The sequence below is a fragment of the Sturnus vulgaris genome, chromosome 6 (assembly GCF_052056855.1).
Source record: "Sturnus vulgaris isolate bStuVul1 chromosome 6, bStuVul1.hap1, whole genome shotgun sequence".
Classification (NCBI taxonomy): Eukaryota; Metazoa; Chordata; class Aves; order Passeriformes; family Sturnidae; genus Sturnus; species Sturnus vulgaris.
In genome coordinates this window covers 4,455,724-4,474,968 of record NC_142248.1, presented here as the reverse complement: position 1 = coordinate 4,474,968, position 19,245 = coordinate 4,455,724, and the positions used below count along the sequence as shown (strand labels likewise).

At 38.2% G+C, this 19,245-nt stretch overlaps 1 protein-coding gene across 1 annotated transcript; it reads right to left on the bottom strand.

Moving 5' to 3' along the window:
• Positions 1-11,545: 11,545 nt before the first annotated feature.
• Positions 11,546-18,962, bottom strand: GAL (galanin and GMAP prepropeptide). Its single transcript, XM_088166770.1, has 6 exons — positions 18,885-18,962; positions 18,684-18,764; positions 18,011-18,065; positions 16,524-16,610; positions 13,931-14,008; positions 11,546-11,857 (listed from the first exon to the last, which is right to left on the bottom strand). Exons 2-6 carry the CDS (start codon positions 18,762-18,764, stop codon positions 11,805-11,807), a joined length of 354 nt encoding a protein of 117 aa, XP_088022896.1. The 5' UTR covers positions 18,885-18,962; the 3' UTR covers positions 11,546-11,804.
• Between the last annotated feature and the right edge of the window lie 283 nt (positions 18,963-19,245).

Here is a 19,245-nt window from a genome sequence, read left to right as displayed (position 1 = left end):
GAACAGGTAATTAATTATGTTTGTCTGGTTTTGAAAGCTTGACTACAAGCAGAAACATAAAAGATAGGGTTTAGCTATGTGCTCATGGTGATCTTACCATTCTATCACATCTGCTGGCACTCCCTTCTGTCATTCAAATGCTGCCCAAGTATTTGACCAGTAAAATAGCTGAAGGTCATAAAATATATAAATCTCAGTTCAGGTGGTCTTGGTCCTTCCCGGATTTCTGTCTCACAGTGTTTGTGTGCAGATTAGTTTGTGAAAATTAGGTATAAAATACGAACCTACAATTGTGATTCTGTGCCAGGCTCCATTATATCAGGGTAGTAAATGGTAGTTGAGCCCAGGAGATCTGGAAATAATCTGTACCTGAAAGAAAAGAAAAATCACAGCACAGGAGTTGACTAAATGTCAGCCATTCCCCCTGTGTTTTAGGGATGCTGTGTGCTGATGAACAAGGTGACACTCTGTGCAGTGACAGAACACTTGTAAATAGTGAGGATGGTTCTGTGTCTTAACTGCAGCAAGTGAAACTCTGCAAAGCTTGGAAATACAGGAATATCTTCCTCCCAAACTTCCCACAGAAGTGTTGTCTAGCTGAAGTTCTGAAAATGAAGAAAAGAACTTTTTTTTTATTCTTTCCTGTCTTTTCTTAAGCAGACTGTAGTGATCTGTAACAACTTGTCCAAACAAGCTCCCATAGGTCATTTCAGTCTCAGCTTTGATAATTTATTAAAAATTTAATCTCATTCAAATCCATCCCACACACTAATGATAACCTAATTATTACACAGAATTGGCAGGACTTTTCTCAGTATCCACTCTTAAATTCTTCTTTAGGTTAATTATTTTTTGATGCTCTTAATGCTGGATTGAAATGGCCTTGATTATGTTACTGTGATGAGTACAGAAGGAACATCAGATGAGTTATGACAAAGGAAGACACAACTTTTTTTAATTGGTTTCTGTGAACTAGCTATTTCACAGCATCTCTATTGGGATGACCATTTCAGGACAATAAGAACTCTAATAACATAATGTGGCACAATACCAATGTATTCACTGCACAGAAGAAAGATGTGGCATTTACCTGTACAGAATGTGCTTTTATCAGGAAAGAGCTGAGGGCACCCACACCCCCTTTAATCTCTGTCAGAAGTGTTGCACCCTGAATGAACTCCACAGAGCTGTTGTTTGGTTTAACCTTTTCCAGGGAGCCTAATTTGAGTATGTATGGACACAGTGTGCAATAACATTTATGTTACAGGAGAAGCCTCTGCCTGAGCAGTTGCACACAGGCCACCACTGATTTTACCTGCTGTGACCTGTCCCTTTGCACTTCCTCGTGCTACAGACTTGACCCTGGGTCCCCAGGAGCAGAATCTCAAGCGTTGGATTTATAAAAAGAAATAATTTAATAGTGTGGTACAGCAGCAGGTCAGCTCAAGCTGGGTGCCTCTGCAGAGGGACCCAGAACAAAGAAATAATTAAGGCAATTATACCCAAAACTCATGTACCCACCCCTCCTCTGCTCTTCAAGCACTTTGCTGCATGTACCTCAATTTTTGGTCTGGGGTATTTTAACATCTTATTGGATTTTTTTTTTCTCTGTGCTCATGCAGGCAGGCTGTACCCAGTTCTTGTCAAGCTGAAGCTCCTGCTGATGGTTACAGCTTCCATATCTTCCTGCTGTGCTCCTGGTGCATCTGCTTGCTGGTAGAGCATGGGGAACTAAAAGCAGCCTAGAAAATTAACTCTATTCCAGTTATTGGAATATATAGGTATATATAGATATTCATATATATATATATATATATATATATATATATTCCTATATGTAATATATCTATATTCCTATATATAATATATCTATATTCCTATATATAATATATCCTATATTCCTATATACACCTAGATATATCTATATATAGATATGGAATATCTATATATATCTATGTAGATATTCCATATCCATTCCTAGATATGAAAACATATCTAGGTATGAGCTCAGTTTGCAGCCTAAAGTTTCAGCAAATCCCACTACTCCTGCTGAGCAAGTAAAGTTAAGCAAAGAACGTACAAAATCACACATTTTATAAACCTATGTAACTCATTCCACTTAAAACTTGCTTATGCTAAACTTTATTTCTCAACATGTGGGCAGCTCTGTTTTAGTAACAAGCAAAGGGATTATACAAGCTCACTGTTACTAAAAGCAAAGAACTGAACTTGGTGAGCTAAGAAGTTTTTTTTTTTTGCACCATCCCTGAAAGTAAATTTGTGCTGTGCAATCCTGCGTGCCCATTGCCCAGCACTGATGTCTGACTCTGCCTTGGCTGACCTAAAAGTTGTTTATTCTTGCTGCAGCTGGCACTCCTGAGAATGAGAGATCCTTGTTCTCAGAACCAGTCATGGAGTTCAAATTCAGGTGTTGGACACCCCACAGGTAGTCTGGTGTCTCCCTGTTTACAGGATTGAAGGCATTGTTTCTTCTTTTTCAGAAAGAGGTGTTGGAAACCTTAGGGTGGTTAAAACCAAGGTCTTTAAATGGGTCAGTGAAGTCACAAGAGAAAAAATGGTTACAAAATTATAATTGAAACTTTTAAAAAATAGATGATGGAGGAGAAACAGCGTGTGTGAGGTCTTTTTAAGGAGATGAGGAGAAAAAAGAAAGCCTCATGATAAAGTAGGCTACATGCTGTCCTGTTATATGCTAAGGGAGGATCTCTTTGTGCCAAGACAAAAGAAAATTGCTGTGGGTCAGGGTAGTATGATTTAGTTTTGTTTTCCACTGGCTTGCTACTTTCTGCAAAGGTGACAAGCATAAAAGTCACATCGTTTCAAAGTCTGCTTCTTCTAAATGAACTCCCTCATGAATGGACAAACATTTATGAGTTGAGTCCTTTTGGTGAAGGGTGCAAGAAGAGCATTCACTCACCATGGATTAGACAGGCAGAGTGAACTATTACTCACATGATTCAATGATCTAAACATCATAGGTAATTGATGCAATCCTTCTTCTTTATTTTAAATTAAAGGATAAAAGGCCTGATTCTCAAACTTTTAGTGGAGGTAGTATCTAGTTGTAGAAATGTTGCCTTGAATTTGAAACTCTGGACTCAGAAGTGATGGTGAGATTTAAATTCTTAATTTTCCTTTTGTTCCAGCCTGTGTAGAACACTGTGCTGAGAAGTCTGCCTGGCTAGCAGGGTTTAAGTGGAACACAAGAAGAATTACAGACCCTTTGTGAAATGATGTGAAATAAATTTGAAATTGCATTGCAAAAATGTTCTTCAAGTATCATCTCAGAGTAAGTAAAACCTTGTAATGAAATTGCTTCCCTACATAATAATTGCTGAGCTGTGTGATTAGAAATTGTGTCACTTTGTATGTGTCACAGTCTTTATTCTGCATGAATACAGCACACATCCATCATCTGGAATTTTTTTTTCATGCAGCTTTAACACCAGGGTGTTCCTTGGAATCCACAGATGTATGCTATGTTTTAGAACAGTATTCTAAATCGGCAGTGTTTCTGTTGATTTATGTGAATGATCAGTCAATTGCTTCATGCCTGGGACTGATACACTGTCTACAAGCCCAAGTATCCAAATTCATTACTCTCTGAATCAATAGGTTTGCCTTAGATAAAACAAATATACATAAATAAATATATGTTTTATATTTTATATATATAGGATTTTTTCTTGTGCTTTTGAGCCCTGAGATGTGTAAGCTCTGCTCAGCAATAACAAAAACAGCTCTACATTATCAGCCCTGTGTTCAGCAGAAATCCAAAGCACAGCCTCGTATTAGCCACTGGGAAGAAAACTGACTATACCTCAGCTCAAATCAGGAGAGCTATAACCTCACTTATTTCTAATACAAAACTTATGAGTGGTTTTTCCCCCATTATTTCTCACTAAAACCTTGGCAATTCACCCAGACAGCCACTGCACGAGTGTGGTGGATTTTATCACCTGGCTTTACTCCCATGGTGTTCTTAGTGTTTGTCATGCTCCTACGAGAGCATGTTTTAAATCAGTTTACTCACTGAGCCAGGGCATTTCTCTCGTAGCCAGCACACAGTGTTCTGCTGGAAGTTTTCACTTCCTCATTCCCCAAGGCGCTGCTGTTCTTTGTGATTATCATTCCTAGCAGATCAGGCACCTCTACAGAGTTAACCCTGCTGTGCTGGGCGCCTGAGCTCTGCCGTGAAGAGCACTATTACCACCTTGTGGCTATCTAAGCCGGCTATGGCACTCAGAAGAGCAGTGCTGGAGTATACTGCAGCCTTCTAAACTCTCTGCTTGATCTTTGCTTTCACCTGCATGCACAAAAACCAAAGAACTAAAGCATTTAGAACAGCCCAACATGTTCTATATAATAATTTACATCAAAGAAAACAAAAAACCAAAAGAAAGCTGTAAACCTTGATCCTGCAAATACCTGAAACTTTTCTTCTGGGAACTCTTACCATACTTTCTCCAAAGTTTATCAAGTTGTGTTTTTTTACCCTTAGGAACAAAGTCCAAAAGGGTTGTGAGACAGCACACAGTAACTCTCCTCAAACATACTGGTGTAGTAACAGCAAAGGGAAAAATTATTCCCATGTTCGTGGCCAAAAAAATAAGTGCTTGATAGAAAAGTCACAACTGAACAGAAAACGAGCCCAGGAATAGTTTACCTGTCCCCTCTGGTTGTGGTTTTGCTGGCAAATGGCACCAGGGAGCTCAGAGGGAGGTGCCACAGTACCAGGAAATGAAGAAAGTTGTGCACAGAGGGTTTCCTGCCTCTTCTCAGACCATACATGGATATTCAGTGTCCATCTTTTTATTCATACCTTCCTTCTTCTAAAGGAAGATCCTTCCTGCTGTAAGCTACAGTTTCAACTTTTAATGGGATTCTAGGATTATTAATCCTAACAGGAATTAAAAGTTCTGCAAAACTTTTTCCCAGTCTGGATGCCATAAGGGTAAGGTTTTCAGAAGGAGGTGCAAGTCCCCAGCACCATTTTCCAGCACAATTTTGAGCCCTGTGGTGCCAAAGTCTTGTAATAAGCCAGAGGAAATTTGGGTGATGCCTGCATCATCCAGTGTGCTGCCAGGTGTGGGGGCACAGCAGTGCAGGGTGTCCCCTGTGCAATTGTGCTGCCATGGACGTGCCTTGGCACTTTCCTGGCAGGTTCTTGGCCTTCAGATGTTGGTGAGTTCATTTTATTTGCTGGATAACATCATATTTTTGCTAAACCACAGCCAAAATTTTCATAGCATAAGTTAATAGTGTTCTCCATGCTTTCACCTATAGAGGGAATTTATTTCAGCATCCTAAGAGTGTGTAGAAAGTTGGATTTATAAGAACACATAAGTTCTTGCTTTAATAATGGTTCATATTGCATATAGATAATTAAAACTTCAAATAGTGTTGGTAATTCAATACTTGACTTCCTAGTCTACTAGATCCAATCAAGTGTGTTTCTGCATCTCAAAATAACTTAACACCTCCAAAAAACCAAAAATCCTCAAATCGTTCTTGAAAATAAAGGATTAAAATCCTTTATTACTTTAATTTTTCTGAAGAGTGTATCCCAAGTCTGTCAACTTGAAATGTGACTCCACTATGAATTCACAAAAGGTAGTGTGGTAAAAAATATTAAGGTTTTTTCCCCACAAAGGAAAGTCTCCTTTCTGTCTGGCTGAGGTGAAGAATAATGCTCATGCTTAATAACTACTACAGATAATAGAAGGAAAAATCAAGTTACATCTTCTTCCCTTTAACCAGTCAACAATATCTGGCTTATCAACACTGTCACAAATATTGATTTTGGATAATTGCAATGTTTTATGCTAAAACATAGCTAGAATGGGGAGAAGAATATCAAAATAATGATTAACATTAGAAAATTATTATGTCTAATTAAGCAGATGTTTGAGGGCTCTGGTGAACAATAAAATACAGGCTCTAATGTGCACTGCAAAAGGAATTCAAACAACAATGGACTAGACAGCAAAGAAAAATGTAAATTTGGGGGGGTGGAATTGTTATATACTTTGAACTACATAAAATTAATTAAAATTTTAAGTTTCACAGGTGTGGGGATCCTTCTAAATAACACACAGACAGGGTATGATTTCTTTAATGGCTAGAACCAGTAGATGGTTCTGACAGCACAAAGTGTCAATAGGAATGAATGAACAACACTCTTTGGAGCAGGTGGAAAGGAGGAGTATTGCTGATGGAATAAGGGTGACTATAGTTTTATTTTTGAAATTTTTATTTTTCATGTAAGAGCTGAGATTTGTTAAAATTAATTTCTCTTCATAGCATTGCTGCACTGGATAAAGTAGAACCTTAGATTATATTAATAAATGTACTTTCAAGGTCAACAGTGCCACTGCAGTTAGTTTCATAGGTCAGGATTTAGCCCTTATGTGTTGTATTTGATGAGCTTTATTTTTACACAGTGGCTGAGTGGGTAATCAGCAGGAAAGGCATGCAGGCACAATTTGCAAAACAGTATTTTTTAAAAAGTGGTGCAAAAATGTAACATCCAGCTGTAAAAACATGCTTGTTTTTTCCTGCCTGCTTCTCGTGGCTCTCCCAGCCTTAGGGCCGGGGTTCATTCTGCTTGATTTGAAGAAGGAAATCCAAATGTCTCGTTTAAAAGGCTGCTCTGGATTCAGGGCCAGCACCCACGCTCTGCTAGCAGGGAGCACATTCAAATCTTCATTTTTCAGAGCTGCCCTCTTCAGCTCCAGAGCCCAGAGTGCCCCTGGAGAGCCCTAGGAGCAGTCACTCACTGTCAGCGTCCTCAGACTCTGATCTGCAGAAAAGATACATCAAATTCTCACAGAAACCTCTGGAACATTCTTTAAGTTGGGTTTTAATTGCTGCAGAGAACCATGGATAGGAAAAGTATCAGAGAGCTAAATCCTAAATCTCCTATCTTTTAGATCAGGAATTGAAGAAGAATCAGGTAACATTATCAAATTGCAGAAGGGTCTTAGGGAAGCACAGTGGGATTCCCTTACACTGTTATCTGAATAAATAGTAAGCAAAGAATTCTCCTAAAGATATGACATAGGAACTTAAATTGATGTAAATAATTGCAGCATCACTTCCAGATTTTGTCAAGAAATGCTACCTTTAATATTGATAAATGTAAATAATAGCCATAATGTTCATAAACCTGATCAATTCTTTTCCAATAGAATGGTTTTTAATAGATTAGAATAATTTGAAGGAAATGCATTATCTCGTGAGCATTTTGAAGGGGAAAATTATAGAAGCATTACATTCTCAATTAATTATGTATTTGTTGATAAGTGATATATAGGCAACATTTATTTTAGAAACTGTAAAAAAATCCAATTTGAATGGTAAACAGGTATTTTAGAATTTCTCTTCAGGCAGACATTCTTTATGAGACTCTTGTCTCCTAGCACTCAGAAAGGCTGTGTGACTTATATATACTTAATTAGAAAAAAAACATCTGTGAAGATCAATTAAATTAGAAATGCATAAGTAGAACTTTAAGGGAATTTGATAAAGTTTTAGGGAATAAGTTTTTTGATAAAGTTTTTACTCCTTTACAAGAAAGGAGATAAAATAATTCTCATCTTCAGTTCAACTCTGGCTTTTCACAGCTCATCTCTGGAAGGTTCTGAGTGTGCCACATGCATTGACAAATGCTCTGAGGTATTAAAAATCTTAACAACTTGATATTTGTATACCCAGCTACTGAATCTGAGTAGTAAAGGGATCAGTGAGGTGCAATTTCCTATGGCTGGGTCATGCTCAGTCCTCATAAAATTAGGCATCAGAATTCTTATTTGCATTTATTTAAAAATAAGTGCTAGAACACAAAATAGTGTCAGAGGTACTGCACTGTTAATGTACTCTGTGAATTGCTGAAAAATTGTTCTATAACAATATTAGCACTCGAGTCTAAACTTTCTTTTAACCCTTTTGAACTTAGAAAACTCCCAAGGTAATCTGCATTCTGAACTAACTGCAAAATACTTCTCTAACTTGCTTCCATTTTGTGTCACATAACCTGAAATAATTTTAAAATACTTTTGCCACTTTTGGGGGGTTTATTAATACGTTCCTTCACGTGCTACCTTGTATCATATCTCCTCATCCCTTTGGAAATCCAAAAGAGGAAAATGTCAGAATTTATTGTAAATGGGCTCACACCAAGCTTCTCTCTGACCTCAGGCCAAAGGAACTCTAGTTTGAACCATGCTAACATTAAAAGTGGAAGCAGGATTCTCCCAATCCCAATATCAAGCCCCCTCAAACATCCTCAGTGCCATCTGAATTTTCTGTGCTCATGTTGCAGTCTGACCTTTCCATGAGTAGACAGGTGGGAAAATACGAGTTTCCTATCAGCTCCCTGAAGACCTCCTAATCTGAACAGACTCTTCTGTGCCACCTGTGCCACCAGAAATTCCCCCTTTTATGCACAACCGATTTGCATTTAAACAAGCTTTAATGAGGCTACCTGGCAGGTAGGTGAAACACAGTATAAAATTATATGGGGTTTTTTTTTGTTATAGGTAGTGATCAGAATTCAGTATTTCTCCCGAATTTTTTTGCCAAATATTCGTGATTTCCAATTTTCTGTTGTAAAGTGGCATCAGATGGTGTGGAGTTGAAGGAGTCCTGTTTAATTAATCCCTGGATCAAATTCTAAGGGTTGTTTTATAGCTCTGTGCTCTCACGAACCTAATTCGGTCCAAAAAAAAAAAAAATTCAATTGAATATTTGGACTTTGAAGGACTTTTATTCCAGGAATATAACCATTTCAGGACCTATGGCTTCCACAAAAGCCTGTGCCACAATTTCATCAGGGGCTGTATGGAAAAGGCCTTCTGGGTTTTGCTGGGTGTGGAGTTTAAAAATGTTACTTGTTAAATTTGTCATCACTTGCCATTTAATAATTATATCTTGGGTTACAAGAAAAAGTAATTTTAGAACGACATTCAGGATTCCCATCTCCTACTTCTTCAGTTGTGAAAATCACTTTAAAAATATTTGTCACTTTTCCCTGTGGCTTTTCTGGCCTGACAATGATTTTTTTTCTCTGCAGTGAAGCACCCAGAACTGCTGTTGGTATCAAAATTGGGAATGGTATATTTTCATTGTAATTCCTAATATCCCCTTTGGCTTTCTACCCACTGTTTAAAAAAAAGCATTTTTAGAGGACTGAGTTATATTTTAGAGTCTGAGTTACATTTCCTGCCCTAATTTGGAGCATGAGTATGCTTATGTGAAATTAGAGTTGTTTTCCTCTGCGTACATAATTCGCTTGCATCAGCATTTAATCTCATCTCCCATTTTATTGTCCAGTCATGCAGCATCATGCAAGCCTTCTGTTCATTGTCAGAGTTAAATTTGCATGAAGGGTAATTTCATATCACTGGCAAACATTACAAGAAATGTTTACTGGTTTTGTTTTGTTCTGTTTTTTAATTTGGTTTTTTGTCTGTAGTGTAAATCTAAGTTTGAGCTAATCCTACACAAACAGCAGTGGAATAGAATATATGCAAATAAGTAATAAGTGATACTATGGGATAAAAAAGGGGATTTTTTAATTATTATTTTCTACTGAAATGTCACATTCTTTTATTGTCCATTTGCCCCATTGAAACTTACTGTTTTCAAATTGTGGATTAAAGGACTTTAGACATTTTTATCAAGAGGTTAATTATGGAGATGTTATTCCAAATACTTGAAGAAGTTATGTTTGAGATGAAGTGATTTAAGATACACTCTAAATAAAATGAGAGTTAATAAAATAATAATGTTACTGGAATTGTGAAATTGATCCAGAAAATGGCCTTCATATTTGCAAAGATAAGAGGCACTACAAGGGTGAAGAAACAAGCTGAAAATTTTACCTTCTCTATTTCAGAATATTATCAATATGTGTTTGAATGTAGAAATTATTAAATGAAAGTCTGTGGACTGCTTTTGGTAATTAGTTTATAATAATCTGGTTTCTATAATATACACATATAACAGCACCATGTGAGCTTCCCTGTTTAGGCAGTGCTGTAAATCTTCCTGTTTCAAATAATCTCAAATTCCAAAATTTTGAATAACCATTCAAACAGGACAACTCCAACTCTAAGGAGCTGAAGGTATGCTAATTTGATCATAGTAATAACTGTTTTCTAACTTCTAATTTCTTATCCTTTTTGCAAAGGAAAGAAATTCAGTGCTAAAATGAAGTTCCTTTTATTTGATCAGAGATTCAGCTGCTTTGCCAGAGATGGTTTGCTACTGAGTTCTCCAAATAGATCCTGGATTTGAACAGTCAACGAACCAAAGTCCATGGAAGTCAATGAAAAGAAAACCTCTTGATTTTTGTGAGCTCTACTTCAAGGTTATGTGAGAAGTGTGGACAGTACTAGAGAAAATAAAGAGTTTGGACTTACTGAGCTACAATGTTGTACAGTACAATATTTAAATTTCACTCCATTCTTTTTTTCACATTTTGGGAAGCCCATAAATTTGCTAAATAACGTTGAACTAGCAGCATGTATATTAGCAGTGTATCTTTTTTTTTTTTTTAACTCTTAAAAACCAAAAAGAAATCCAGTAAAACAGTGTGAAGGGTTTGCTCAGCAGCTCGCTGGATCTGATGTAAAGTGTATTTTCACACTTTGGAAAGTGGGAACATCAGGCATTAGATCAGAGGCTGAGTGGTTATCACAGGGATGACAAGGTGGGATGGCTGAGTGGGTACACACCAGTGGCTTGGCTTTTAGAATTCTGCTATGCTACAAGTGAAAAAGATGAGATAATAAAGGTCTACAAAATTTCTGTCAGTCTGTGCACCCTGGTGCAGCCAGCATTTTGAAAGGATGATATTTCCCTGCAGTGTGCAGAGGCTGAAAGGCATCTGAATATGAAAACCCTTTCTAAGGTTCTGTCTCCTCTCAAAGCTTTCCCCAGCCTTGATGTGACATTTATTGTGTGCAGCACCCTGGTCCAGCACAGCAAAGCTGCTCTGCACGGATTAAACACGGATCCAGGGCCTTTGCTAGGCTCAGAATAAAACATCTCATGGAGAGAATTTTTAGCCTTGCAGCAGCCAGGAGCTTTTCTTCATTCAAGAGCACAGCCCCAGTGTTCCCAAGGACATGGGAATGCCACACCTCAGATTTGTGTAAGCCTGCACAGAACATTTACATTGCCTCTGCTCCAGCCAGTGGGCTGGGAGAGTGCAGGTGAATAATATGAAATTTATTATGAACAGGAGTTTATTTCATATCTATGACAATATGAAGAGGAAGTAATGTTTCCTTGAAGTACATAAGTATAGACAGATCTATGATTTAAAATGATTCTGCGTGGCAGCACTCTGAAGTCACTGTTGCTTTTCTGTTATTAAAAGAACCCAATATACAGCGTTTATGTTTTATTTTGCTCTAATATTGCAGAGTATAGATGCAGTTTAATCTTACAACTTACCCTGGCCTTTGTATACAATGCAGTGTGTGCTGGTATGTACATAATTTTAAAATGAAACAACTTACTTGCTCTTTATTTTTATTTTATCATTTACCTACAGAAAAATTTTACCAAAGCAAAATTATACACTGTAACACTGCAGGAGAGGGAAGGGAAAAAAAAAAAAGCAAAAAATAATCCAACAAACCAACCAGAGGGCAGAATGCTGTTTACCATTTATCAGAATAAATGCAAACCATAATTCTTAACTTCAGGTCATTTTGGTCTTTTGTTTAGAATTCAGTCTAAATCTACACTGCAACAAAATAAAAATGTATTCTTCAAGACTGGCTCATTTCTTCTGGTGTAGGTAGCTTATCAAGTGCTCCCACCTCTGCAAAATAGGGGAAAAAAAGAAAATTAACACAAATGTAAGTATGCATATTTATCTTAGTGATGAAACACAGTTTCAGCAATATAATTTTTTAAATACTTTTCTCAACTATAAGAGACAAATCTCTGAACTTTTCTTAATTTATAAAATGCTGGAGAATTTTCTTTTGAATGCCCATAATATCTTCCTGATACAATTTCAACATTTTAGAAACAGCAGTGACAGAACCACAATTATATTAATTTCATTATGTCAATTGATATTGCTGGATCCCAGCATCTCATTAGGCTTAATATTATCTGGTTACAGCTGCCATCCTACTTGTTGCTCTTTATGAGAAGCACTTAAAGCTGGAAGGAATCATTTCCAAGAGAAAGAGATGAAGGCCACTTTTAGTTATTACCAAGGTACTTCTTAGCAGTGAAAATATTGCCTTTTTCTTGCAGATTTAAATGTTTGTCTAATCTGAATAACCATTGCCTGAATCTGAACCCCATGAGTGAGGCTTTTCCCCCTTTCCCCACCAAGGGACACATCTAAACCAATGTATTTAATGCAGAAAGGTTTCATTTAAGCAGATGTGTTAAAGGATTTCTATCATTAAAAAATAAGGTTTTCGCCTAATTAATTTAGAGTTCTGGGTTTGTGTAAGGGTTTGTACTAAGCCTTTCCAATAAATATTGTTAAGGGATGATCTGTGAAAACATTCTGTGCCTGTTGCAACCTGGGAATACAAGAACTGTATCTGGAAAAAGCCAGACCTGGAGATTAATTTTTGTTTCTCATGAGGACATGGTAATACCACCACCTTTTCTGAAGAAAAAAACAACTGTGAGTCATCACTGTTCTAAGAAGGGAACCCTTTTAGTTTAGTTTAGTTTAATTTAGTCCATTTGTTCCAGGGAAGAAGTAATTTGTAGTTCTGTGAGATACTTTTTATTTTCTTGTCTGTTTTAGCAGCTTTTAGTCTACACAGAGGGGGTGTGTGCTTGGATTTAACTTGTTTTACACCCTTTTTGCTGTGTCCAAACATTGATTTTACTTCCTAGGCTCACACAGCAGAGTAAAGGAGTGTTTTGATCTCTTTCTTCACAGTGGTACAACAAATAAACTGCTACTTTGTCCACAGTAGATAGATATGCTAATAATCTACTTTAAATATGTATTTGAATTATTTCAGGCCCTTAGGACTAGCTATAAAGAGGTTTTGCTTCCAAATGCAAATTCAATTCAATAAACACTGGGCTCACATTTTCAGTAATGAGAATTATTTTCCTTGGGTGGATACAAATAATTCAGAAAACAATGAGTAAAAAGCATCCCAAGTATGCAGAAAATGAACCAATCAGTTGAAAGTCTCTTTTAATAATGGAATTAAAACATAAATGTACACACAGGTCCACAGCATACACTTGCCACAAAGTTGTTATAATTTGTTGTGTACAAAAGTAAGAATATAGATGTTAGTGATTTGTTAAATTGTCTGCTTTGTGAGACAGAAAAAACCCTCAAACGTTTGCAGTAGAATAACTTTTTTCTACCTGTTGGCTTCTTTGCAACTATGTATTATGGTTTTATACATTGTGTAGACAGTTTTAGAAGAGGATTTTAAAAGCTGGGCATTGTGGGGTTTGGGGTATTTTTGAAGCAAACCTAATGAAAACTCAGCAGCAGACAAATTTCTTTTTCACTGAATTCCACAGCAAAGTTACAGAATCCTCGGGAAGCCCAGCGTTACAATTCTTGTCACAGCTGCGAGGCTGTGCAGAGTTTTTACTCCGGAGCACCCTGAGCCTTCGTGCTGTTGCAATTTTATGGTGGAACACGTGCAAGAAGGGAGATGCATTTCTCTGGTCACTAACAGGGGATGCAATGGTACCAGAGCTCTGCTGCATCACATCCCCACCGATTTCTCAGGAGCACCTGCGCCCTGTGTGTGTGAGAGATGCCACAGGTGCTGCTCCCAGCCTTGCACACCCAAAGCTGCAGCAGATGTGCACACCGAGGCATGGTCTGGTCCCCGCAGTAAATTTCCTAGCGGGAACTGTGAAAGATTAAAAGGTATTCACTCACCTTTCAGGTGCAAGTAAGTCAAAAATTCGATTATTGTGCGCACGATGTTTTCGTCAGCCACGGGTCTTCCGAGGCTCCCTGTGAAACAAACCGGTTGTTACTCAGAGTTAATAAAGTGCAAAGACACATCGCATGAAATAGAGTGGCAAAGTTTATGAGCACTCTGGGGACAGGAAAAAAAAACAAACCAAAACTATCTGAAATTCCTTTTTCCTTAAAATCCTTGATGGAAAAACCTCATTTGACGGGAAGGCAAAGCCCCCATAAGGCAGGTAAGTGCAAGTCCCAGGATAAAAACCAGCCAGCTTTGTATGCCACTGCTTGGACACCTTCATGGTTGTGGTCTCTAAGCCTGATGAGATCTGCTCCAACCCTCTCCCTTCGTGTCCACCTGAGCCTGCAGGGATAGCTTAAATCTAAAATTCAGCAAACAAATTCAGCACCTTTACAGAACAGTTAGAAGTTCATCCATGTAGCCTGACTTTGTTCCAAATAAGCCTTTCAAAGGATCTAGGAGTGATTTGTGGCCCAAAACCTGGGCCTGGGTGTTTTTCTAGAAGTCCAGAAAGCCACGTTTTTACATAGGTATCTAATGTAACACACTTGCCTTCAAGCTTATGAAAATAGCTTTTTGAGGATCTCTTAATGGCCTAATGGGTGCTTGGAATTGCACTTTTGAGAAGCATGCTTTCTGCATGAAATGAGAAAAATGAGAAAAAAGAAATCAGCAGGGAGTTGGAAGAAGACACCTTGCTATTTTTAGGAGGATAGAGAACTCCTCTCTATTATGAACAAATGCTAAGTAATTTCCCCAAGATTTTTAATTCTCTGCACACAGATGTGGGTACCAGATGTAACAGTCCATTGTTACACCACTGAAAACATTATCAGATGGGTCAGAAGGCAGACTGAGCTCTGTAGAACAAATTTAAAACATTGATCGGGGTTGCAAGGGGCACAGAGGTTTCTGGTACAAGGAGAATAAGCATTTAATAGGCTTGCACTTCAAAATCTTGTCTTCCAGTCTTTGAACTCACACAAAGATGTCATTGTTATTTGCATTAATAATACTTTTTTGTTTGAATGCTTCCTTAACTTTTATACCCACCAACCTGCTATGGATTTTTTTTATTATTATTATTATATTAGTCACACTTTTACCCAGATTTTATTATCCATGTGATATTTATTGGATAAATATTATTCCTCAGTGACTAGGAAATACTGTATTTATGCATTGCTCTGCTATTGACCTTAATTCTGCATAGTGGCTAACTTGCAGATTTCAGTAAACAAACTATTATGATCTTGTAACTGGAAGATTTGACTGATTATGCTCAGAGATAGCTGTAGTTTTGTAGTGGTTTTTTCCCCTGGACCTAGTGTTCAGTCCCTAATACAGTTTGCAGATTTTTTTCTAGCTTATCTGGAGAGCTTATGAATTTTGCAGCATTCCTTCAAGGAGAGCACAGTCCTTTGCATTAACTTTTACGTTGTTTTTTGACTGGCCATATATTGTTTTAACACCAGCTTTTTTTCCTTAAAAACCAACAAACAAACCAAAGCACAGCACCAAAAAAAAACCCCACACACAAATCTCTGTAACTGTGTAATCAGTCCTTCAGAGAGTGTTAACAATTCAGAAATGCATTAATGTTTCTCTTCTCTTTAAGTATGAATGTATGAGATTGTAATTAAGCACATGTCCTTTATTTATGAACTTATTTAGTGTTAACTATATTTGTGCTGTACTGGGTGCATTTAAAATAGGCTCCAAAACCTTTTTTCCCCATTTAGTGCAGTGATAAATGTACTCACTAAGTCCTGTGGTCACTTTTATCAGCCTCAATGAGGATGAGATTCATCTCAACTCAATCTTACATGTCTGCAGCGGGTTTAGTTTCTCCTCAGGAGATAAAACAGGTTTTACTCGGAGTTTCTGCACCTTATCCTGAAATAGGTGTTCAAAATAAAGCCTAAAAATTGCCAGTTTCTCTTCATGAAGGAAATCTAGACATGTATTTTAGAGGCCCAGCTTTGGATGACAAATCCAGAACAAGGCTGCACCCTTTTCATTGCCATTTACTAAATTCTGGCACATGCAACATCTGAGCATTTTGACTTCAGTTGTGACCAGGTTCTAAACCTTTTAATGAAGATAATCCAACTTGCTTAATCATAGGAAATGCTGGGACTTTGTATTTTTTATAGCCTTAGCTACTGACAGCCTTTATGGATTGTCTTCTTTGCCAAAAAACAATTAACTCTGGAGTGGCTAGAGTACCATTGGAAATACTTGTTTGAACATATGAAAAGAGAAGAAAACCAAAGTTTCTTCAAAGCAATGTGGTCTATTACACATTTAAAGCAACAAAATTATGACACATTTTCCTAGTCTCTTAGATATTGTAATCCATGACCATAGAAATATCACACTGAATGGTCAAATGTCATTTTTCTTCCTTTCATATGTTTATTAGGATTTCTGTTGAAATGCAGAAATAGTTTTGTATCCAAGTAGTGAGTTCAATAGTAAATAAAGTACTTAATATAAAAAACAAATCAAAAATGCTGGTTTCCAGACTTTCTTTACCTGCTTTAATATCTTCATCAGGTGGTATTTCACGTTTACCAGTGAAACCATGCTTGTCATTAAAAGATCTGTGATTATCTACTGCATCTGATAAATAAATTAAAAATCAGAGGAGTTAATTGACTTAGCAACAACCTTTTGGTTTTCATGGATTTCAATGAAAATATCATGATGGGCAGTTTTGATGTACAAAATCACAAAGTTGATATACAAAGAAGTTAATGTGTCATCGAATACAATAACCTTTCTTCCAAATTTGTGCCTATGATTTATCTAAATTACTGACCCAGTCCTGTGCTGCATACTTACTGAAACTATTACTGGCTTCAAAAGTTGTAAAGAAAAAATATAAGGGTATATCTGCATGTAAACTGGGAAGTTGTTCTTCCTAGTCTTTCCTCTCTCTTTAAGAGAGTGTTGCTAGTGAGTGGACTCAAAAAAAACTGCAGAAAATTTACATTAACAACCTCCAGAAACTGTCTCACATGCCCCTGGTGCTTCTTCTCCCCCCCTTTGCAACAGGCATTTCCTTTATCAGTAAAAGCTGATCAATATGACCTGCAACAAAGGATGATTCCTATTATCCTATTATTCCTAATATCCTATTATATAAAATATAAGTCTTTGACAAGCACATTTTCCCCCAGTATTTTTTCCCACTTTGCTTAGATCTGCTTTGGGCAAATATACTTCCAGATATTTACAGAACCAGTTAATACATTTAAGATGCATTAAGCTTCTTTTCTTTTTTTTATGTATCCTTATTGTTAGGTAAAAGGAATGAAGAGGGTCAAAGTATGTGTAGTATTTGTGTATGTGTTACTGAGACTGAAAATATAGAAACATTGGTGATTAACTAACAAGAATTAATGGTAAAAGGACAAATATTGGAGACTGCTTAGTTCTGCATTACTTTTCTTACAACCTGCATTTTTATCTCCACCTGTACCTCCACTTCTGTGTTTTGAATACCTTGTATATTGATTTTTTTTACATAGGGAACTGTTAACAGCCTTGAGTTTGCAAGTTGCTGTTTTAATTTATTTTGCTTTAATTTTTCTTTTAAAAAATGTGGTATAATAAAGTGAAGTAATGAAAGTTTTTAAAAAGATTTATAGGTGAAATCTGAAATACATGGAGAAATGCTAATGCCACATTTTGTCATTCTGCCCTTGACATCTAAGATGCTGTAAAATTTTTAACTCTTGCGGTGGTGATGTGTTTGACATATGAAAATTACAGTTCAGAAGCACAAAATATGAGCAGATATGTTTCTGGACATAAGGCCTCCCATCACACTTCTTTAGAAAAGAACAGCTGCTGTCTAAGACAACTCAGTTCCATAAGCATATAGCAAACATCTAAACAAGCATTTTCCCTAACGAGCTTCTTCAGTCTTGCAGGTTTAGACAAAATTGCTATGTTCAGAGAAGTGAATAACACAATTTTTGCATTTTGAAATAATGAAAAAAAGGTGCCTCACTTACGTGGCCCAAGCAGATAACCAGCACTATTCAAAGTCCAGCCCCTTTTGTCTTTTGCCTTGAAGAAAAAAACAAGTATGTTACTGCACGACCTACACTCAAAAGGACATTATCTTAGCAGAAAGAGTCTCCTGAAGGCTCAAAACCAAGAAAAAAAATATTTTAAATGTAAAGCAAATCATATTGAACTAAATATTCATGGCGAGCTCCTGCCCCCTCCCTATGTCTGTAGTGTTGCTATTGACAGCCATGTGATTTAATGGTTTCACACCACAGAAGTGGTGACTGCAAATCACACTTTGGAGGCAGAAATGTCGACTTTATGTTTGAAGTTTATATTACCACCTGATAGGCACCCTAGCAAACCGCACTGCTGCTTTCTATTGCCTGGGTTTACATGACAGCCTCTTCCTGAAAGGAGTCCCTGTGTACCTCATCTTTTCTGAGGCTGTTCAGTTTTAGTCAAGCAGATAGATATTCTTAGTCATGGTCATTTTTTACAAGAGAGCTAGTATTTAAAATCGACAAATTCTTAGCTGGAAAAAAAAAACAAAAAACCCCGAACTGTTTATAGCCCTGTTTTGAGAGCTTCATCCTTTGCAACCCCTGCCTCTAAGAGCAGCGTGTATCCGTGGGATGCCCACGGCTCCTCGCCAGCTCAGACACAGATACTTACTGAGAAAACCAGCCCGAGTGTTTCCGAGAGGGCGGCACAAAGGATTAAAGACAGAAACAGGAGACCGGTGCACCTCTGCATCTGCAAGAAACCGCACCGGGGTGAAGGCGCTGCCTGCCGCGGGGGGGAAGCGGGGACGAGCCGACCTGCTCCCCGCCGGGCAGGGCAGCCCAATTCCCGCTGGGAGAAGGGCCGGGGTACCTTGCTCCGGGGCGGCGTGTCCCTCGCAGCGCTGGCCGGAGCGGGGCTGCAGCCACGGCGGCTCCGGCTGCGCGGCCGCGCTTTATGCGCCCAGAGCCGCCCCCCGCCTGCCCCCGCCTCCCCCGGGACGCGGCCCCCTCGCCAGCCGCCGCCTCGGCAAGGGCACACGGCACGGCAATCCCATTAGGGACGCTCGGGAGAGACGCGAGAGGAGCCGGGAGAGGCAGCGCGGGCATCGCCCCTGCCCCTGGCAGCGCCTCCGGCCGCCCGCGGCACCGGGGACAAGGGGGACAGGGAATGCGCGTCACTTGTGAGAGTGCCACGGATAGGGGTGAGACAGGGAATGCACAACACCTGTGAG